This window comes from Plecotus auritus, assembly GCF_963455305.1.
Source record: "Plecotus auritus genome assembly, chromosome: 6".
Lineage (NCBI taxonomy): Eukaryota > Metazoa > Chordata > Mammalia > Chiroptera > Vespertilionidae > Plecotus > Plecotus auritus.
In genome coordinates, this window is record NC_137773.1 from 8,445,130 (window position 1) to 8,467,970 (window position 22,841).

The 22,841-nt window shown below is 56.3% G+C and overlaps 1 protein-coding gene across 2 annotated transcripts in view; it reads left to right on the forward strand.

Annotated features, from left to right (window-relative positions):
- Positions 1–20,240, forward strand: part of SLIT3 (slit guidance ligand 3) — a 560,992-nt gene extending 540,752 nt beyond the window's left edge. Inside the window, exons 27-36 of one of the 2 annotated variants that reach the window (XM_080675632.1) lie at positions 2,396–2,493; positions 6,216–6,355; positions 7,580–7,673; positions 7,976–8,113; positions 8,492–8,732; positions 10,334–10,464; positions 13,210–13,364; positions 14,470–14,755; positions 15,861–16,069; positions 17,970–20,240. In XM_080675632.1, coding sequence (XP_080531758.1) covers positions 2,396–2,493; positions 6,216–6,355; positions 7,580–7,673; positions 7,976–8,113; positions 8,492–8,732; positions 10,334–10,464; positions 13,210–13,364; positions 14,470–14,755; positions 15,861–16,069; positions 17,970–18,205 — 1,728 coding nt within the window. In that variant the 3' untranslated portion in view covers positions 18,206–20,240. The remainder of the gene's footprint in view (positions 1–2,395; positions 2,494–6,215; positions 6,356–7,579; positions 7,674–7,975; positions 8,114–8,491; positions 8,733–10,333; positions 10,465–13,209; positions 13,365–14,469; positions 14,756–15,860; positions 16,070–17,969) is intronic. The other variant, XM_080675633.1, reaches the window with a different exon arrangement.
- The last annotated feature ends 2,601 nt before the right edge of the window (positions 20,241–22,841 follow it).

Sequence of the window (22,841 nt, forward strand, 5' to 3'; positions counted from 1 at the left end):
GGTTGCTGCCAGTCCGGGGACCATGCTTTGATCGCAAGGTCTCAGGGCAGCCTTCCTGGCCCCATCAGGAAGCGGTTTCCAGTGGGGGTGGCTGTTCCCACTCTCCTTCAGAGGAAGCCGCACGCCCTGGCCATGTCCTTCACAGGCACACACTCGGGTGGGGGCGGGGAGACGAGGCGCATCACAGAGCTGGTGGATTTGAGCAAAACGAGGCTGAAGAAAGTTGAGTTGGGCTAATTAGCCAAGCACCGACCACGTGGTTATTCCTCAAGGACACGTATGACAGAAACCCCGCCTGCAGGCTGCATTCCGTGTTGTCAGTGCTAGCTCTGCCTCCTGGATTCCTGTGCTCAGCATAAGGGGCTGGAGGAGACACCCCCAGCTCCAGCCCCAGGGAGAGTTCCCCCTGGAGCCCCTGGTACCTGAAAGTGCCCAGAGCAGAGAGGCTGGTCCAGGCAAGGGCTAGGGGGGTCCCATCTTGCCCACCTTGACCTGCTCAGGTTCTCCTGCCCTGCCCTTCATGGCTCATTTGTTCAACACACACACACACACACACACACACACACACACACACACACACGCACACGCACATTTCTGAACAATCAGCACCTGGGAAGCCCTCCTCCTCATCAAAATGGCTGTTTACGGAGCTGCCAGGCCTCGCCAGGTGCCTCACGGGAAGGTTGTGGCTCATCACCGTCAGCTTTGTGGGGAGGTATGCTGATCCCCGTCACAGATGGTGAGAACAAGGCCCAGGCAAGTCTCTCCCTCGAGGCACGTAGCAGCCGGAGCGAGTGTGCCCCCAGCTCTGCCTCACTCGGCAGCCGTGTCTGAGGGGCCAGTGGCCGGCACAGGGGCCCGGGATGGCCCTGGACTGAGGTCGGGGTTCAGCTGCTGCCTGGTCCGCTCACTGCCATCTCGACCTGTCATCACACTTTCCACGTCAGCTTCCCTTTCTGCAAAAGCGGGGTACTCACCATCATACCAGCCCCATAAAGCTGCTGTGAACATCATACGCGATGGTGAAGACCGAGCCCTTAGCACGAGGCCTGACGTGGAAACGTGCTCCGTGAACCCGTGTGGAAATGGGGATTGCCACACTGACACCCAAAAGTGCTCCCAGGTGCTGTGATTTAGGATAAACCAGATCCCACGCCACCTGCATTCGCCGCCCCTCACGGAAACCCCTGCCTGGCCCTTTAAACGTGCATACGGGGCAGGAAGGGAAGCAGGCAGCCTGGGGCTGCTGGGACGGGCCTGAGGCTCCGGCTGCTGGGACAGTGGAGGCCGGCAATCCACCTCAGTCCTGTGCCCGGCTGGCGGCAGCCAGGCAGGAAGCCCAGGCCGCTCTCCTAGGCCCTGGCGGCAGTCAGACAGGGGAGAGGATTTTCAGGCAGATGGTGAGCAGGTGGTGTGGCAGTGGGAGGGCTCCGTGGTCACCCCTGCCTGGCATGGTGCCCACAGCCCAGGAAACAACACAGCAGGCACCTCCCCAGGCCCCATAGGCCCTCCAGGGGACTGTTTGCCAAGCCTGGGGTGTAGCACTGGCCCATGGGTCCCAGGGGAGAAGCTGGAGCCAGGGGGCCAAGCCGTGGGCAGCCCCGCTTAGCCCCTTCCTCGTGCCTGCGACCCGCTGTCCCTTCTGCGGCCAGGTGGCTCCTTTTCAGCTCAGACGTCCCCTCCAGAGGCGCCTGTGCCAAAGGACCCCCCCCCCGCCCTAGAACTCTGTCACAGGGTCTCGGGCTGCACATGAGAATCACCCCCAGAATTTTAGTGTAAACACCAGCACCTGGGCCCACGTCCAGGCAATGATGAACTCCAGGGGTGTCACTTACAGTAATAGGGCCAAGGTCTGCCGGCCACGTCCTACTTGTGGACTATATTCAAGCCTCAGTAAGGCTAATCATAACATCACCTCCTAGGATGTGTAGAGTGCCTACTGTGTACTAGATGTGTTATGCAATGTTAAGTACTTTCTTATAAGAACGGTCTGGTTTAAGTCTCATAGCAACTGTATGAGCTGGCTTACAGAGGTTAAAAGGTTCAGCAAGGTCAAGGTCAGCCAACCAGGAAGAGATGAAGCTGCAATGTGAATCCAGGTGGTTCTACATCCAAAGCCCATGCTCTTGCCCTGGGATTTAGAGTAGAAGAGAGAGAACCATGTGAATTCTGGGGACCCAGGCTCCTGAATCCTCCATGCCTCCCCTTCTCACTAGGGAGCCCCCAGCAGCAAGGGCTCCCTGTGGCTTTCTCCAAGTCACACTGCAGGCGTGTCCCAGGCCCTGCTATCTCCCCAACCCCATCCCAGAGGATGCTGGGAACTCCCAGGGGTCTCCTGGGTCACGGCAGCCCCTGAGAGCCTCCCTAACTGGGTGCTACTCCCCCTTTCCCGCAGGGCAAAGACTGCGCTACGCCTATCAACACCTGCGTCCAGAACCCCTGTCAGCACGGAGGCACCTGCCACCTGAGCGAGAGCCACAAGGACGGCTTCAGGTAACAGCTCACTCTCGGCCTGCCCTCCCCCGGGCTCCGCGGGCAGGCTGCAGGGGCAGAGCTGGCACTGAGAGTCCGTGTGCCCACACTGGGCCGAGCCCTTTGTGTGGGTGGTTGCCAGGCTCTTCCTGGGTTACCCTCCGTACAGATCAGGAAATTGAGGCGTCAGAGGGACGAGGTTGCACGGTTAGCAAGCACTGGTACAGGAACTCAAATGCAGCTGGCTCAGGGGTTTGCAGTTGCTGACTAAGGTCAGAAGGGGGCGCTGATGGCTCAGAGCCACCCGCCTGGTGATCCCACCGCTCTTTCTTCTGGGACATAAAAATAACTTTAATAGTAGGCGCCATTGATTACATGCTCACATGTGCCAGAGACTGGCTAGTCACGTGTGTTCTAAATCCTCCCAACGAGGCTATCTGGTACTGGCACGTACTGGCCCCACTTAGCAGATGAGGAAACTGAGGCACGGAGATTGATTTGCTCTGGGGTGTGTGTCCTGACTCTCGTTCCTGAGTCTTCCAGCCCCACCTCTTGTCCCTGCGTCCAGAGCTCAGGAAGAAGGGGGCAGCTGAATGGAATAAGGAGATGTATACAACGGGATATTAGCAATAAACAAGAACAAAACCCTACCATTCCCAACAGCGGGGGAGGACCCAGAGGGCATTCTGCTAAATGAAACAAGTCAGACAGAGGAAGACAAATACCACATGATTTCACTTATGTGTGGCATTTTAAAAAATCAAAAACGAACCAACAAAACAAAAACAGACTCATAGAAACAACAAACCGGTGGTGGGGGTGGGGATAGGGTGGGAAAGGTGAGGGGGCATATAGTCAATAATATTCGATGACTTTGCACAGTGACATGTGGTTACTAGACTTAGTGTGGTGATCACATCGTAAGATACATAAATGTTGAGTCACTATGTCGTACACCTGAAACTAATATCACATTGAATGCCGACTATAGTTTTTAAAGCAAGAAACGGATAGAAGCCATGTAAGTTCTTCTCATCCCTGTCCCAGGAGGGGCCCTTCTAGACCCCTGCCAAGCACAGGCCCCTCCTGCTTCCTGTCCTCCCAGATGCCCAGTTTCCCAGCCCAGGGCCCTGGCAGAAGCAGATGGGTGGGAACTGGCTCATTTGCCCGCCCCCCCGCCCCCCAACCAGTGGGTTGGGTGGTACAGGAGGGGGCTCCCGATGCCAAGCTGTCTGCAGACATCCTAGAGCTCAGGTTGCAAACGGTTGATTTTCAAAGGCTCTCTGGCCCGGGCTGCGGTGTGGTCTGTGAAGGAAGTCAGATTCTGGGCTCCAGTTCTCCTCCCCAGGCACCCAGCCCGCCCACGCCAGTCCCGTCAAACTCTGAGTCTTGAAAAATGAAAAGCAAGGCAGTTTGTTTCCCTGCCTGGAGCGGGCCAGATCCCCCACCCTCTCCTGAGAGCAGAAGCCACGGAAGTCTCTCAGTGGCATCGCTGGGCCCCAGCCAGGAAACACACCTGGAGGGGGAAAGCCTGGCTCTGCCCAGCATTTACATTTCTTTGATGATCAGTGACGTTGAGCGTCTTTTCATGTCTATTGGCCATCTGTATATCCGCTTTGAAGAAGTGTCTATTCAGATCTTTTGCGCATTTTTTAATTGGATTGTTTGTTTGTTTTGGTGTTGAGATTTATATGTTCTTAATAAATTTTGGAAATTAACCCCTTATCAGATGTATCATTGGTGAATATGTTCTCCCATTCATTGGGTTATCTTTCATTTTGTTGATGGTTTCCTCTGCTGTGCAAAAACTCTGTAGTCCCATTTGTTTTTCTTTTGTTGCTCTTGCCCAATAGTTCATTATTGGTGTATAAAAATGCAACTGATTTCTGGATATTTATTTTGTATCCTGTCACTTTACTGAATTCATTTATCATTCTGGTAATTTCGGGGGGTATTCTATATACATAGGTTCTACATGACATGATATTATATATATAGAAAACCCTATATATGATATTGTATATGGAGATACTGTATATAGCTGTATCAAATATTGACAGTTTTACTTCCTCCTTTCCAATTGGGGTGCCTTTTATTTCTTCTTCTTGTCTGATTGCTGTGGCTAGGGCTTCCAGTACTGTGTTGAATAAGAGTGGTGAACGCAGACATCCCTATCTTGTTCCCGATCTTAAGAAATGCCTATAGTTTTTGCCCATTGAGTATGACGTTGGCTGTGGGTTTGGTATATGCGGCTTTTATTATGTTGACGTATGTTCCTCTATTCCGACTTTGCTGAGGGTTTTTATCATAAATGAGTGATGGCTTTTATTGAATGCTTTTTCTGATCTATTGATATGATCATGAGTTTTTTAACCTTCCATTTGTTTATGTGGTATGTCATGTTTATTGTTTTATGGGTATTATACCAACCTTGCATCCCTGGAATAAATTCTACTTGATCATGGTGCATGATCTTTTTAATGTATTGTTGGATTTGGTTTGCTAATATTTTTGTTGAGGATTTTAGCATCTATGTTCACCAGGGATATTGGCCTATAATTTCCTTTCTTTGTCGTGTCTTTATCTGGTTTTGGAATTAGGATAATGCTGGCCTCATAAAATGAGCTTAGGAGTCTTTGCTCCTCTTGAATTTTTTGGGGATAGTTTGAGAAGGAGAGGTGTTAGTTCTTATTTGAATGTTTGGTAAAATTCACCTGAAAAGCCATCCTGTCTGGGGCTTTTGTTTGTTGGGAGTTTTTTACTGCTGCTTCAGTTTCACTAGTTGTAATCTGTCTATTCAGATTCTCTGATTCTTCCTGAATTCGTTTTGGAAGGTTGTATGTTTCTAGGAACTTATCCATTTCTTCCAGATTTTCCAATTTGTTACTCATAATATTTTCTTGCAATCCTTTGCATTTCTTTGGTGTCAGTTTATTGCTTCTCCTCTTTCATTTCTGATTTTATTTATTTGGGTCCTCTCTCTTTTTTTCTTGAGTCTATTTAAAGGTTTATCAATCTTGTTTACCTTTTCAAAGAACCAGCTCTTTGTCTCATTGATCTTCTGTATTTTTTGACTCTATTTCATTTATTTTTGCTCCGATCTTTATTACTTCCTTCTTTCTACTCATTGTGGGCTTTGTTTGTTGTTCTCTTTCAAGTTCCTTTAAGTGTAGAGTTAGGTTGTTTATTTGAGCCTTTTCTTGTAATGCTATGAATTTCCCTCTTAGGACTGCTTTCACTGTGTCCCACAGATTTTGGGTTGTTGTGTTCTCATTTTCATTTGTTTCACTGTATCTTTTGATTTCTTCCTTGATCTCATTGTTAACACAGTAATTGTTTAGTAACATGTTATTTAGCATCCATGTCTTTGAGGGTTTTTCAGTTTTCTTCTTGTGATTGATTTCAGGTCTCATAGCATTATGGTCAGAGAAGATGCTTGGTATGATTTCAATCTTCTTAAATTTGTTGAGACTTGTTTTGTGTCCTAACATGTGGTCTATCCTAGAAAACGTTCCATGTGCACTTGAAAAGAATGTATATTCTGCTGCTTTGGGGTGAAATGCTCTGAAGATAACAATTAAATACATCTGATCTAGTGTGTCATTTAAGGCCACTGTTTTCTTGTTGATTTTCTGCCTTGAAACTCCATCCAGAGAGAAACCTGACTAATTGTACCCCCTCCCGTCTTCTCTGCCACTCAACCCACCCTACTCCCCTCCTCCCTACCCCATCCATCCCCAAAGTTGCTCCTGCCCTCTGGGCTTTGAGGGGCAGCGATGTGAGATCAACCCAGACGATTGTGAGGACAATGACTGCGAGAACAACGCCACCTGTGTGGACGGGATCAACAACTACGTGTGTGTGTGCCCGCCTAACTACACAGGTAGGGCCCTGACGCCTGAGGGGGATTGGTGCATGGGGCGGGGGGCATCATGCACTAAGCACACCATTTTCTTAGCTTTTTCCAGGGACCCCCTTCCCCTCATAGACAGAGGCTTGAACCCCTAAACCCCCACGAGGGGCTTCCCAAAGGCCCCATCTCTTTGTTTGTCCTTCCATCCCCACAAACTACTAGCTCCTTCCCGCTCTGGAACAGGTTCCCAGGGCCCTCCCAGCTGTCTGTTCACTCGGTCAGTGGCCACCACTCCCTTGGGAACTGGAGAGCAGGGATGTTGGAGGCTAGCAGAGGCCCGTTCATTGTTGATGCTGTGTTCAGGTCTAGTCAGCCTTCTCTGGAAATCTACACTTTCCAGACACTGCGAGGAGCCAGGGACGCAAAAGTGAGCAAGACAGAGCTTCTTCTCATAAGAATTCATTGGAGAGAGAGAGGGGGGGTGGGGAGGGAGAGAGAGAGAATAGGACACAAACTGACACCTGAGCCCGGTGGGTCGTGGGGCCACAGAGAAGGAGCCTCACCCAGTGGGGACTAAGCGGGGGCTCCCACCAGAGGCTATTCTGCGGGATAATTACTCTCCCCACCACAACCCCAGTAAGACGCCCATTTCCTATATGAACAGCCCTAGTGAGGACAGTTACACGTACGTTAGTGGTGAAGCCATCCTGGGCATTTATGACCCGTTAGGCACTTCGTGGCGCTCTGAACTTCAAAGAGATGTATGCAGAGACCAGGCCTCCAGATGCCTGTCATAGTCGCTCCTCTGAGAGCATCAGAGGGGCTGACTTGTCTATAGCAGGTGGACTGTGCTCTAAGCCACATCCGTGCCGCCAGGAAGCAGCTGGGCCTCCCTGGAGCTCACCCGTCACCCCGCTCACATCTCTGGGTCATCCTTGCCTGCTTGTTTGCGGACCTAGGCCATGGGGGAGGACAGGACCCCTCACTGTTGTGTCCCCGGCACCCGGCACGGTGCCTGCCCTAGAGGAGGTGCTCAATAAACAGGGTTAGAGGAAAAAAACGAATGAAGAAGCGTAGCCCAAGGTTAGGGTGAATAGCCGAATGGTGGTGCTGTGACTGCCTGGGAGAGATCTGGAATCTTCCCGTTGTCGCTGGGGAAACCAAGGCAGGGCCAGGAGAAAGGACCCTCCGAGAGAGCAAATGCAGGTCCTGAAGCCCACGCCCCCTGAGGCCTGCGTGCTCTCCCACCCACAGGTGAGCTGTGCGATGAGGTGATTGACCACTGCGTGCCGGGGCTGAACCTCTGCCAGCACGAGGCCAAGTGCATCTCACTGGACAAAGGATTCAGGTCAGGCGGACTCCTGGGGTCTGCAGCAGAGGCTCGCTCTCCCCTCCACCATATCGCCCTTCCTGGAGCTGGTGTAGGAGAGACCCGCTGAGGAAGTGGAGTTCCCAGGGGATGGGGTCCCCCGCCCTGTGCACAGCCTCAGGGCGCTCTGCCTCCGTGGCTCCGCGAGTCTGCCCGCGATGCCTCTGTGCGCTGGGTCGGGAAGGGGAGTGCGCCCTGACTGTCAGCAGCCGCGCTGGCGGGGCTGTCCCTGCAGCCGTGGGCGCTGGCGGCGTGGAACAGCCTCGCTCTCTGGGTTCCAGGTGCGAGTGTCTGCCTGGCTACAGCGGGAAGCTCTGCGAGGTGGACAACGATGACTGCGCGGCCCATAGGTGCCGCCACGGGGCCCAGTGCGTGGACGCGGTCAATGGCTACACGTGCATCTGCCCCCAGGGCTTCAGGTACGGCGGAGCCCTGGGACGGAGCCCGCCTGGGCCAGGTGTCGGGCAGGGGGCTGCGGACAGGTGGAGGGCCACACCCCGGGCCTGGGTCTCGGCGGCACCTGTATCCCCTCACTGTTCTCAGCCTCCGAGGCCCAGGGCAGATGCTGTCAGCCCCATGTGCAGAGGGGAGAAAAGCCACCCGGCCAGCCATCGGGGGTTGGACCTGAGACCCAGCCCGTGTCAAACTCAGGCGTGGTCCCATCTCATGAGGGCCTGGGGCCTGGAGAAGGAAAAAGACCCGCCAGTTAGTGTCGGGCAGAGACCAGGCCCCCTTCCCGTCGCGCCCCCCTCTCTGCTCAGGCTCTGGCCGAAACGCCTGTCTCCCCCCTCCCCCAGCGGGCTCCTCTGCGAGCACCCCCCGCCCATGGTCCTGCTGCAGACCAGCCCCTGCGACCAGTACGAGTGCCAGAACGGGGCGCAGTGCATCGTGGTGCAGCAGGAGCCCACCTGCCGCTGCCCCCCGGGCTTCGCCGGCCCGCGCTGCGAGAAGCTCATCACCGTCAACTTCGTGGGCAAGGACTCCTACGTGGAACTGGCTTCCGCCAAGGTCCGGCCCCAGGCCAACATCTCCCTGCAGGTGCGCCCCCCACCCCCACCCCCACCCCCACCCCGCACGCCCAGCTCTGCTTGCTCCGAGAACAGCAGGGAGGCCCCAGGTCATGCAGCCCTGCCCCCTGCAGCAGCATCAAGGCTGCACTCAGCTTTGGGGTCTGGGCCAGCTCCCACACTCGGGGCAGCCCCACTTCCAGCCTCATTCACTCCTTCCTCTAGGAAATACTCAGCCAGCTGTTACACACCAGCCACTGAGAATTCAGTAGTGGACAACGAGCAGGATGACAAGGAAAGGGACAGTGACAGCCCTGGTGTTGTGGGAGCACATGGCAGGGCGGGGATCCCGGCGCTGAGAAGAATCCAGGAGGGCTCCCCAGAGGCAGTGATTGCGAAGCTGAGATCGGAAGGAGGACTAGGAGTTTGCCTGGAGAGGGGGAATAGGGTGAGGGGGGCGACAGGGCAGGATGAAGAGGGGTGCAGTCTAGTACCTGGACACCCAGATGTCCTATCAGGCCACCTGCTGCACACCCCAGTCCTCCAGGCTGTGTGCGTCCGGGCGGTGGGAGCTACAGACAGTCAGAGAACCCGCCGGCAGCGGGCCTGACAGAGGGGTGCCCTCTGGAGCCAATGGTTGTCAGCCTTGGCAACGCGTTAGAATCGCCCAGAGTTTCTCAAATGGTCCTTGCTTGGACCCCACCCCCCAGACTCGCGTGTAGTGGTTTGGGGTGAAGCGCAGACACTGATGTTTTAAAAACTCCCCAGATGACTCTTAGCACAGCGCCTGGTCCATAATAAACTGAATCAATAGTGATTGTTGGCATTTAGTTCAGGGGTCCTCAAACTTTTTAAACAGGGGGCCAGTTCACTGTCCCTCAGACCATTGGAGGGCCGGACTATAGTTTTAAAAAAAAACTATGGCTGAAACCGGTTTGGCTCAGTGGATAGAGGGTCGGCCTGCTGACTGAAAGGTCCTGGGTTCGATTCCGGTCAAGGGCATGTACCTTGGTTGCGGGCACATCCCCAGTGGGAGGTGTGCAGGAGGCAGCTGATCAATGTTTCTCTCTCATCGATGTTTCAAGCTCTCTATCCCTCTCCCTTCCTCTCTGTGAAATATCAATAAAATATATTTTAAAAAATTAAAATTAAAAAAACTATGAACAAATTCCTATGCACACTGCGGGCCCGGGATGAGTCGGCTGCTAAGCAGGACAGGCAGCGGCACCCGGTGGGCCGGATAAATGTCCTCGGCGGGCCGCATGTGGCCCACGGGCCACAGTTTGAGGACGCCTGATTTAGTTTCTAACTATTCCTGCAGAGACGAGGCTGACAGGGCAGGCGTTTGGTGCGCCCATCTACCAGGGGGAGCACTAGACCGGAGCCCAAGGCTCCTGACGGCTGGGAGGGTGGGTGGGTATGAACCCAACGTGATGGGTGTGTGTTGAACTGAATCAGCGTTTGCTGGGGTGTGCGCACAGGCCTTCCTCTGCGGATTTACAGTCCAGAGGGGGAGGAGACGGGGACGTGAATGCTGGGGGTCGCTCAGAAGATGCCACCTACAAGCCGAATCCGGGAGGTAGGCCGGGGAGGGCAGGCCCCGGGGGAGCCTGACCGCATCCCTCTCCCCAGGTGGCCACGGACAAGGACAACGGCATCCTCCTCTACAAGGGGGACAACGACCCGCTGGCACTGGAGCTGTACCAGGGCCACGTGCGGCTGGTCTACGACAGCCTGAGCTCGCCGCCGACCACGGTGTACAGGTAGGACCCCGCAGCCTCCCCCGCACACCTTCCCGCCTCGTCCACCCTGGGAGGCGATGCCAGGGAGGCTCCGCGGCCGCTCCTCGCTGCCCCCACCCCCCAACACAGACACACCTTCCCTCCCAGGAGAGGAGGAGGGGCTGGAGGAAGACACAGGAGAGGAAGGCCCGGGAGATGGCACCTCATTTCCATAAGATAAATGGCCAGCAAGTACTGCAGGAGCCCGCGCTCCAACGGGGACACGGCTGCTTAATGAGATGCCCTTTTCAAAATGTCACCCTAATCTTTTATTAGTTTAAGAAAGAAAACGGGGAGATTAGCTTGCAACTCAGGCGGCGGGCGCTCCAGAGCTCCAGGGACAGGCCTGCTCCCAAAGTGACCTTCAGGCGGCTCTGAAGGACAGTCGTCCCTAAGCACCAGTCCTTCCCGGTCACCCTGGTTTTTACATGATCAGGGTGTCGGCTGTGCTGTTGCTGAACACGCTGCTTTACATCAGCTTGAAGTCTGCTCGCTTTTTAAATGGGGCTTCGTCTTCAGTAATACCCGTGAAGTCGCAGGCGTGCTAGTTCCGTATGTTCCGGTCCGTGGCCTCCTTCGTGCAGGTGCCTGGCCCTGCTCGTCTGCCAGCTGCAGTCGCAGGAGGGGAGGGAGCCCCTGAGGTTCTATTCCCGGCCCGGGAGCCAACACACAGAAAAGCCCACCTGAGCCCCGCCCTGGCCCAGAATGGGGACAAGTCCGTCCTCAGACTTGTCAGAGGGGCTTCAGGCATTATTTCCTACCCAGAAGGCCAAGGGGCTAAGGTGACAGACGTGGGGAACATGGGCTGATGTGTAGTAGGGAGTAGTGGGGACTGTGGTGGCCTCAAGGGTACCAGCCTCGTCCAAAGGGACCGTTGACCTCGGCTCCAGCAGATGCTGCCGTGTGGGGATGCAGATTCTCAAGAGAAGCTGGAAATCCAGAGTTTCTGTGTGAAGCCTGAGTTTAAATGCTGGCCGTTTTAAAGCAGCACGTGAGAGCGCCATCTGGCCTGCCGCGCATGCTCCCCGGTCATAATGACCACAGCCCCATCCTCTGCCAAGGTCTTCGTCTCATTGGATCCGCACCGCAAGCCCAGGCGGGCAGCATCACTCCTGTCCCAGGGATGAGAAACCCGGGGCTCGGATGAAGTCCTTGGCCCAGAGGCACACAAGTTAGTCAGTGGGAGAGCTGGGATTCAAACCCAGGTCAGGCTCCCACCCAGGCCTGCCCTCCCCGGTGCTGGGGCACAGAGGGTGAGGCAGAGAGAGACAGACAGACAGACAGACACAGTCCATGGCACCCGGGTCCAGCAAGTGGGTGGGGGGGAGTGTGCAGTGCAGGCTGCTGACTAAAATCCCAGCACTTTCTTCCTGTGACACTGTCGCCACCTAGTGGTCACAACAGCATCCAGGTGAGCGAGCCCAGCACCTAAAATGACTATTCAACCCCCAGTGGCATAGGGTCCTGTGGCTGGGGGCTTGGATTTAAGTCCGGCCTCTACCACTCCCACTTTAAGACATTGGCAGGGTCACCTAAGTCTCTCATTTCTAGAATGGAGAAAGCATGGTACCTCCCACGTGGGGAGTGTAGGTCAAGTGCGTAGCATTGAGTAGCACGCGCGGCCCCTGTTAAGGGCTCAACACACGCCCAGCGTTGGTGTTAAAAGCAAAGGCGAACTGGACAGGCCGCTCTGCTCAGCGCCTGTCCTCATGTGCCACCCAGACGGGCCACCCAGCCGGCTCTGGCCCCTCCTGTGGCCTCCACCTCTGGCCCAGCGGATTAGGGGCAAGACTCAGAGCCCTCCCTCCCCCAAACCCCTGAGCATCTCTCCAGGGGGCTGCCTGTGGGGCTCCAGCCACAGTGCAGTCCTTTCTGTCCGAGTTCACAGCAGGTGGGTTATCGATGGGGTTTTCCCCACTCTTTCTCTGCCTTTGCCACAGAGCCACGCTTCCTTCCACTGATGTTTTACTTCAAAGGCCACGGCTCTGCACAATAAAGCAGAAGCGGAGGCAGATGAGATGGACTGAGGTGGGACAGAGATGAGCTGGTGCCACTTTACCTCTGAGGTCATTGTTATCATGTGTACTAGAAAAAGATAAACATCACACCACAACTTTGTGTGCAATGTTCCTCAGCACGATGCTGGCCTTGCATCCTCGCTGATACTTAGGGAGACATGGAGCGAATGAAGAAGCAGGTGTTACGTACATCCTGGTCCCCACGGTGTGCAGCAGGGCAACAATGGAGGTGTCTGAGGGTGGAGCTGGCTCGGCTCTACAGGAAAGAATGCAGATACTAGGCTGGGTCTTGTACTGGAAGGAAAAAAATGCTATAAGAGGCTTTATAAGGACCAATGACAAATTAGAATACACGCTGGTTAGACACACGTATGGCATCCATGTGCTACGGAAGAAAATATCCCTGTCCTTAGCCACACAGGAATGTAACTCATCTTAAATAGTTCAGAAAAACTGTGTGTGTGTGTGTGTGTGTGTGTGTGTGTGTGTGTGTTCTCATGTGTGGAAAGGGAGAGAGAAAAAAAATGATAAAACAAATGGGGCTATTTTGTAACATATAAATTTGAAGTTATTTGCAAATAAAATGTAAGTTTAAATTTATTTGCAAGTAAAAAGTAAAATGAAGTGCAGGTAATGGCAGTCAAGTTCGGAGCCCAGTGCCCGCTGTGGAAGGCGCGCAGCCAACTGTCTCTCCTCCTCTCCTGCCCAGCGTGGAGACAGTGAATGACGGGCAGTTTCACAGCGTGGAGCTGGTGATGCTGAACCAGACCCTGAACCTGGTGGTGGACAAAGGAGCCCCCAAGAGCCTGGGAAAGCTCCAGAAGCAGCCAGCAGTGGGCATCAACAGCCCCCTCTACCTTGGAGGTAAAGCCCCCTTCCCTGCCACCCCCACTATTTCCACCTCTCACCTGTCCTCTGCTCGGGCACCTGCACTCGGGCCCTCAGGCTGAGGTTCCCCCGTGCTCATGTAGGCACCCACTGCAAAGCCAATCAGGGAAGGCTTCCTGGAGGAAGTGACAACCAAGCTGATCCCTAAAGGGTGAATAGTTAGCCAGGGCATGGGGAGGAGAAGAGGAGAGGAGAGAGCACAGGGCTCCTTCTGGGAACCACAAGTTGTTCATGGGGGGTGGGGGAGGTGGAGATGGAGGCAGGGTCCAGGCCCTGCGATCCCTGGGTTTCAGGTCACATTCCCTGTGCTCTGCCACTTCATGGGACACGGCAAGGCTCAGCTGATGTACGTGGAAGAACCTGTTTGAGTTTAAGGAGAAGTGGCCCCCCCACACATACACCTCGCCCCAGCCTGGCAGACCCTGGTCAGAAACACAGCCCTGGGCTGGTAGTTCTGAGAGGACGGTGTGCACAACAGTCACCAGAACTGCTTGTTCAACACAGAGGGCCCCCAGGGAGCCCCGCTGTGGAGGCGGGAGTGGCCGGGCAATCGGCTCTGTTAGCGAGTCCAGGGAGCACCCCGGGCCCAGAGCGTCTCTCCCAATGAAGATCCCAAAGTTCCACGGATCCAGGCTGCACCCCAGACCCCCCTCTTCTCTCCCCAGCTCCCACTCCCCAGCGGTGTTTCGGGGGTCGGGGGGGCTGTCACATGACAGAGGCCTGATGGGGACAGCCACCCTGCCTGGGTGTGGGCCTTTTCCATCGGACCGTGGCCACGTGGCTGTGGCTGGCCACATTTTGTTTAGAGGAGCCTGAAAATGGACTTTTATGGGATATTTCCTATACGTAAATAATGACAACATTTCCAGTTTCTGAGTCACAGTGCAGGACAATGGGCACATGTCCTTGCGTGGACAGGATCCCGGGTGTTGGCCCCTTCCTTCCACTGGCACAGCAGAGGCCAGGGCTGCGAACGCTTAGCAGGGACATGGAAAGAGCGTGCTCTCGCTCTAAGGGGAGGGCTGGCGGGGGGGGCGGGCCTCAGGCCGCTGTCCTGAGATCCTCCCCCCGACCTCCACAGGCATCCCGACCTCCACGGGCCTCTCCGCGCTGCGCCAGGGGGCGGACCGGCCTCTGGGCGGCTTCCACGGCTGCATCCACGAGGTGCGCATCAACAACGAGCTGCAGGACTTCAAGGCGCTCCCGCCGCAGTCCCTGGGCGTCTCGCCCGGCTGCAAGTCCTGCACGGTGTGCAGGCACGGCCTGTGCCGCGCGGTGGAGAAGGACAGCGTGGTCTGCGAGTGCCACCCCGGCTGGACCGGACCGCTGTGCGACCAGGAGGCCCTGGACCCCTGCCTGGGCCACAGGTCAGTGCCCCCCGCCCCCACCCCGCCTGAGAAGTGGCCCTGAGGGCAGCTGGAGGGACTGTGGTTAAAATGTAAGCAGGACCTTCATTGGTGTGACTGCTGAGGAGTCTAGAGCTTACACCTGCCCAGGAGGCCCCGCTCCAAGGCATGAGGTGCCGGACCGCAGCACGCCCCTACCTGCCTCCCTGCAAGTCAGACAGGCGCCCCTTTGGGCAGACGGGCACTCTCTCGGCTGGGCCCGTGGGAGGAGGGACTTTCAGCCCAGACTCAGCTGCCCCCTCAGCCGGTGCCCATGCAAGACCCGGTGTGCATACCCACAGCCGAGTCACATTCACGGCTTAATCGCTCTCATTCATCCCACAGTATTCACTGAGGGCCTACTGTGTGCCCCGCCTAGTGTTAAACTGGGAGACCCAGAATCTCAGTGCTAAGAAATCTGAATCAGCCAAAAATTACACCAGTGCCAAGACCAGTGGTTGGGTTGGCTGACCGGCTGGCAAGTGGTGGCATAAATTGGCAACGAGGGCCGATGGCTCTGCGTAGCTCTGCGGTGTGTGGCTCTGAGTCGTCCGCAGAGAACCCCGGCTCTCACCGTCACCCCAGCAGAGACAGTGCTGCCCATGATTAGAACATAGACTGGGCACCTGTTCCTGCCCCTGTGCCACGTGGAGAAGGCGACCCACCGCGCAGGAGCAGCAGGAGGGACTACAAGCCCAGCGCAATGCTGGCTGCCTGGCACCAGTAAGGATGGCTGCGCCTGGTGGTGCTCACGGCAACAACGTTGTGAGCAGTCAGGGTGGCAGGGCAGCTGACAGGCCCAGAGAACGCGGAGACGCTCCCCAGCAGTGACTGCCGCTGGGATCCGTGAGTTCTGCGCCGGCCACATAGTGGCCGCAGCCGGCGTGGACACTGGACAGTGCCCCTTGGACTCCACAGAGTGTCTAAGGAATGACTGATGCTCAGCCACTGGGGCGGCCGGAGGTGGAGCATGGGATGGAGGCGGTCCCACAGAGCTGGGCCTGGGTCTGAGCCCGGAGACGGACGGAAGGCACCTCCCGCGGCACCCACGCTCTAGTCCCCCGCTCACCCTCCCGTCTGCCCACAGCTGCAGCCATGGGAAATGTGTGAGGACCGGGCCCTCCTACGTGTGCAAGTGTGCCGAGGGCTACGCAGGGGCCTTGTGCGACCACAAAAACGACTCGGCCAGCGCCTGCTCAGCCTTCAAATGCCACCACGGGCAGTGCCACGTCTCAGACCGAGGGGAGCCCTACTGCCTGTGCCAGCCTGGCTTCGGAGGGGAGCACTGCGAACAAGGTAGGCCTGCTGGGTGCCACCTTGAGGCTGCATGACCCAGCCTCTCTCCCTCTTCTCGCCCATCTTCCTGTCCCCGCTAACCTGCACCCTCTCCTGCTTCTCTTCCCCTTTCAGCGCCCCCAGCCTACAACCTCTCCCCTCTCCATATTTCTTTAATTCCCCCTTCCTCTCCCCATCTATTCTCCCCTCTCCCCGCTTTCCTCTCTCCTTTCCCTACCTTGTCCGCTCTTCCCGCCTCTCTCTTTCCATTCTCCTCTCCCATCTGTCTTCCACTCTCCTTTCTCACCTCTTTCTGCTCCCCTTATTTCTACTCTTCTTGCCTCTTCCCTCTTTCATATCCTTTCTCCTCCTTCTCCCATCTCTGTCCTCTGCTTTACCTTTTCCCTTCTATACTCTCCCTTCTCCCCCTGCCCCAATTTCCCTCTCCTCGCCTCACTCCTTTCCCCTCCTTTCATTCCCTTCTTTCTCCCTCCCCCCACCCCCACCTTCTACCCTTTTCTCTCCCTTTAACCTCTCTCCTCTCCTCCCATTTCTCTTCTGTCCATCTCCTTTCCTCTCTTCCTTCTTTCTGACCCCTTGAAATGCCTGCTTTCAAAACTAATCCCTAACTTGGCCACACAATGTGTAGACCTCTATCCAGCACCACTGACTTACCTGGGAGGGTGTAGAAGTGCAGTCTCAGGCCCCACCGAAGACCTTTTAGGTCAGAACCTGCAGAGAAAGAGAATTCCCCCTCCCTCCACCACACTCCTAGACAGTAGCAGATTCACATTTTATACCCAGATGAACTACCACTCCTAATCAAAAATGTATTAGTGTATTTTGAAATAACTTCAGATTAAACAGAAAAATTGTCAGAACAATTCAGACAGCATTCAGTTCCCTTCAACTCAACTGCCCACCGCTGCTGCCTTGCACGTTCCACACCCCTGTCCTCCTTAGTCTCTTTCTGGACCTTTTGACAATCTCGTCACTTACAAAACTGTATCCAGCTTAACATTCGCTCCCATTAGTCCCCAGAAGCTGGGCAGAGCACGAGGCCCTTTCTGGACTCCTACCAGCCTGGGCAGTGGCATGGAGGACAGGGCACTGGGGCACCAGGAAGCCGAGGCTGTGTGGCGGAGCGTCCGGCTGTGTCCATTCTGGCCTCGGGCCTCACTGCAGGAGCGCTCCCAGGGCAGAGAGGACAGGCGGGGTGGAGAGGAGAGGCGGGTCCGGGTCCAGAGGGTGCCTGCAGGGTTCGAGCCCCCTCTCCCGCCCACGGCAGCCCCTGTGCTGTGTGCTCCCATCAGCCCTCTCAGGTACCATTAGCGTCCAGGCTCCACACCACCGAGCCGGGCGAGGGCGGGGCATCTAGAGCCGCCCCATCTAAACCCTGGGCTCCAGCCACCACTACAATGCAGAGATGTGGGCCCAGTTGGCCAGGCCTCCTGCTTGCCAAAGCAGCCAGGAACCCCAATGCTAGATGGAGGCCCCTGGGTTTTGTCTCTAACACTGGCATCTCATCTGACTTTAAGCACGTGGTGCAATGTTTGCCTGGACATGGGGTTAGCCCTCATTCTGTTTGACACATAAAATTTGGTCTCTAATGGGGTTAGCCCTCATTCTGTTTGACACATAAAATTTGGTCTCAAGCTCCTTGAAGGGAGGGATGCAGGTGGGTGGGTGGATGAATGCATCCGAGGATGGGTGGGTGGATAGGTGGAGGGCAGTTTCACGGAGATAAGGATGCAGAGGGGGTGAGTATGTGGGCGATGGCTGCAGGGGGGACGGGCGGGTGGGCAGATGAGTGAATGAATAAAGACCATCGACTTTCAGAACACTGCCCGGGCACGGGCCCTGGTTCCTGCCAGCCCTCTGCCTCACCAGTGCCCTGACCTTACCCCGCTGCCCTCTGCAGAAAACCCGTGCCTGGGGGAGGTCGTCCGAGAGGTGATCCGCCGCCAGAAGGGTTACGCGTCGTGTGCCACAGCCTCCAAGGTGCCCGTGGTGGAGTGCCGCGGGGGCTGCGGGCCCCAGTGCTGCCTGCCCACCCGCAGCAAGCGGCGGAAATACGTCTTCCAGTGCGCGGACGGCTCCTCCTTCGTGGAGGAGGTGGAGAGACACTTAGAGTGCGGCTGCCGGCCCTGCGCCTAGGCCTCCGTCCACCCTCCGGCTCGGCGGCCCCGGCACAGCCACGGGGACCTGGAGGGGAAAGAAGAAGAGAATATTAAGTATATTGTAAAATAAACAAAAAATAGAACTTATTTTTATTATGGAAAGTGACTATTTTCATCTTTTATTATATAAATCTATCACACCGTCCGCGTATCTGTACCATATAGTGAGCTATTGTTACTGCGCTGTCTTGTGGATTTGTCGTGTCTTTATGAACAGCTGTTAAAAGTTTTAAGAGAAAAGACTAATAAAATGTTTTAAGGCGGAAGATGAGAATAAAGAAGTGGAAGCCTGTGTGAGGAGGAAGGAAGTTTCTGTGCGGATGCAACACCAGGGTGTCAGCAGAAACCCAGGCTCTGAGCGCCGAGTGGGGGGAGGGGGGAGGGGACGTGTCTCCTCCTCCTCCACAGTGTTCGGTCCTGGCTGTTGAGGGCCCGATGCCCAGTTCTTCCAGGCAAAGCCCCGGGGCACGGGCCTCCTCTGTGACCCCCGCCCCCTGCAGACCCCGCTTCTCCTGCCCGAGTGGCCCTGGATTCCATTGCAAAACTATCCGAACTCGGGCTAATGGGAGCCTGTTTTTGCCAAAATTTATAACAGCTGTTCTTTCCTTTCCCTTCCCTCCCCAGGAACTAAGTCCCGCGGGTCCGGGTGAGGGGAGGGAAGACGGCCAGGCTGTGCCCGGCCACCCACCGGCCTCTCCTCCCTCCAGCGTGGGCTGTGACCCCAGGAGGGCGGGAAGCCTGGGAGGAGCCCAGCCTGCCCACAGCCCTGGCAGGAGTCCATGCTGGGGAGTTCTCGGAGGCTCTTGCCATGGGCAGCAGGCCTTAACGGGCCAGCCAGGCACGACACGATGACAGAGACACCGTGCACGTCTGGTTTCCCGTGCGCATCGGCACTGCCACTGCGTCTCACGTTATCCACGGAACTCCTGTCCCCCCCGCCCCCCGGCCAAGGGCAGAGCAGGAGAACCCACTGCCCGATGGGGAGAGGCCTCCTCGCCTCGGGACCTGCCGCAGGCCTCGCATCTGCTGCGGGAGAGCGGCCGGGGGCAGACGCCACGCTCCGGTTCCTCCCCGACCGGCACAGACACGGAGATTGGGCCGTGGGAGCCCGGCCCGGCCAGAAAAGAAAGGAGCTTTCCTGCCGTTTCTCCTGCTCTCCGCTGCCTCGCTCGCTCCTTGTTCTGCTTCCCGAGGACCCAAAGTCTAGAGCCAGGGGTCCTCAAACTTTTTAAACAGGGGGCCAGTTCACTGTCCCTCAGACCGTTGGAGGGCCGGACTATAGTTTAAAAAAAAAACTATGAACAAATTCCTATGCGCACTGCGGGCCCGGGACGAGTCGGCTGCTAAGCAGGACAGGCGGCAGCACCGGCAGGCCGGATAAATGTCCTCGGCGGGCCGCATGTGGCCCGCGGGCCGTAGTTTGAGGATGCCTGGCTCTAGACAGAGCATCCTCCGTGTCAGGAAAGTGAGCAAAAGCAGCCTTGGGGCCTTGTCTCTCCGCCACCTCAGCTGCCCCTGCCCCCCTCGGGCTCGGCCCCTCACACCAACTGCCCACCTCCCGTCACCCACCCCTCTGTCCCCGTTCCTGGGGGCCTCCCCTGTAGGGGCCAGGGGAGAGCATGGACCCCCGCTCTGAGGGCCCACAGACGAGCCTAGGGCAGTGGTCGGCAAACTCGCGAGCCGCGGTTGGCCGACCACTGGCCTAGGGGGTCTGAGAGGACCGATGGCGGACCAAAGGCTCAGAGCATCCAGAAGGGAGGAAGGAACGGAGGGAAGATGGAGGCGCACAGGCAGGTGGCACCAAGCCCGCTCAGCCCGCCGGGCCCCTGCCCCCCGGAAGGACTCTCGGGGGCTGTGGCCTCCCTCTTCCCCCCAGGAGTCCAGGCCTCTCTCTACCCATCACCCCGGGTCCAAACCCGAGTCCAGCCCCAATCAGCCGCGCCAGCCAGAAGGACCAGGCTCTTCCTCTCGGGGGGCTGGTGGGGGCAGGGGGAGGGATTTTGAGCCTTCCTCTCAGTTTTGGAAGCCCTGACTTTACCAAGTGCCAAATGCAAGACCACTAAAAAAATCCACCCCCAAATGAAGCTTTTCTAACAAGGGGAGACTGAAATCCTCCTATTTGAGCAACCAAAGTCTAAGAACAGAGAGTCCCTCGGGGCAGGAAGATTTCGGTTGGGAAATTGTCATGCTTAATGGGTCAGTGTTTGCTGGGGACACAAGTTGCAGAAGAGGGGGCTTGGGCCTTGTCTCCCCCTCAGCAGGACTCAGGGACAAGGAAGACAGGGCCCTCCTCTTGTCTACACTGAGGGGCCCGCACGTGACTGATGAGATGATGGACTTAAAAGCTCTTGTAAAGTGTCAACTAAAAACCTTACATGTAAGACGCTGTGGTTATTATTACTGTTGTTGTTGCTATTATTGATGTGCCAATTGGTCCTCTGTGAAGACGGCTTTGCCTTTCCAATCTCATAGGCAGGAACTCCAGTCTGACAGGTCAGAGAGAGGAGGACAAGGAGGAGAGGGGTGAGGAAAGGAGGGGAGATCCCCCAGGGCCAGCAAAGGAGAAAATCCCCCAGGGGAGCCCAGCGTGGCCAGACAGGGATGCGCTAACCTTGCCCTTCACCGCAGACAGATCTACCACCAGATGAACCCAGAGGCTGCGCAGTCACCACTGCCTTTGCCAGGAGCTGAATCCCTAGTGTCAACAGGCCTGCCCCTCAAGGTCCCAGATATCAGAGCTGAAGGAGCCCCCGGGGTCCCAGGTGGGTGGGAAAACGGAGAATCAGAGAGCAGAGTGTCCAGATCTGAGACCAGGGTCATCTGGCAACTTAACACCAGAGGCAGGAATAGAGCCAGGTGCACCCAGGCAGAGTGAGGCCTGACACAGCCCCGGGACAGAGGGCTGCTAGGTGTCAGGAACGCACCCCGCCCTCTCCCCCCCCCCCCCCGCCCCGCCCCAGCCAGCTCCGGTGCACGCGACGGCCGGGAGGCTGGGCATTGTCGGCCGGTGCACTTGCCCACATTTTCCATTCTGGCTTAGACGATGCCAAGAGAGCACCTGGGGAAAGCTGATGCGAGGTGCCAGCTAGCCAGGACCAAGGAAGCTAGAAATGGGCATTTGGCAAAGCTTATTTCTCTAACTCAACTATAGGTTCTAAGAGGAAACATATTAAGATGTGTTTAAAACAATGTTATAGTGCCACTTCCCCAGAATGAATAAAAAAGTGTGCTTTTCCCAACAGACTGTCATATGCTGATGTCACTGAAATAAACGAATGGGTCACAGGCAAGCTCTCGGGTGCTCTTGTGATACCAAAGGTCAGCCCTGCTCTGAGCTGTGTTTTATTTTTATTCCTGACCTTCACATACCCTGGGGGGAAAGATTGCTGCATGTATGATGTCTGGGTTAAGTATGTGGTGGAGTTAGTGAAAAAAATTGGTTTTTTGGACAATGAAGTGGAAACAGAGTTCCCCAGACATGGGAGCCGAGACGCCCATGGCCAGGGTCTGCTGGGCGAGGTGGGCCAGGTCCCGGACAGGCTGCCGGGGGTCAGGGGGAGGAAGCCCCTCAGTTCAGTTCAGAGGAGACTCGTGGGCACTTCGATGCCTGATTCAACTTCCTCCTCGGCTCATTCCTTCCACCGGCATCTCTGGAACCTCTGCTACCTGCCAGCTGAGGCCTCAGCACTGAGACCTCCAAGGACGGTCAGGGCCAAGTGCTTGTTCTGGAGCTTAACCTTTAACCTTTGGCTGTGTGTCAACCAGCAAATCAACCAAGAAAGACAACGGCAGATAATATAATCCAGAGGACAGGACAGCATAGCTGGGAAGTCGGGGGAGGCCTCTCTGAAGAACTGGGACATGGGGATGGGCGCAACCCTCCCTGGGAAATGGGAGCAGGAGGAAGCGTGGCCACAGAACCGCTAGCATCTGCCCTCTCGAAGGCCATCACGGGAGGCGGTGCCCAGCACCTCCGTGCCAGAGGTGGCAATGCAGCAAGGGAGCGTTCCCAGTGGGCTAGTGGGGGAGCAGGGGGCGGAGCTCACCCCTCAGCTCCCCAGCCCTGGGCATCCTGGGGAGCCTGTGGCCTCTGAGCTTCAGGAACGCCCAGGGTCTAGAGGCCGCCACTAGCCACCCAAAGGTCTACAGAAAAGGAAACACACAGATAAAATCTACGTGTAGCCCGGAAAAGTTCCCTGGTTAAAAGGACCTGCATGAACCCAACTTCCAACGGGGGACGCGGCAGGGGGTTCCCACTGAGAGGATTTTAGAGACAGGAGAAGCGGGCAGGGAAAAGGGGGACCCACGGGAGAGGAATGCATGCGTGACTGGCAGAGACACCTCCAAGCCGCCAGACTATTTACAAGAATGTTACAAGAGAAGGGGAAGAAGGGCGGGCAGGCACCGGTGAGCTTTGAAACTGATACCTGCAGGGAAAAGGGGGACGGCGCCAATTCGGAAAAGCACGGGGGACAATTAGAAAGTGGAATGAACAGACAAAGAAGCGGCCAGCAGTTATGAACCCTTAGACAAAGACGCTCACGGGCTCTCCCATCTTCATTTGGGAACCCCTCCCTACGCAGGAGCTTGACTAGGCTTACAATACATTTCCA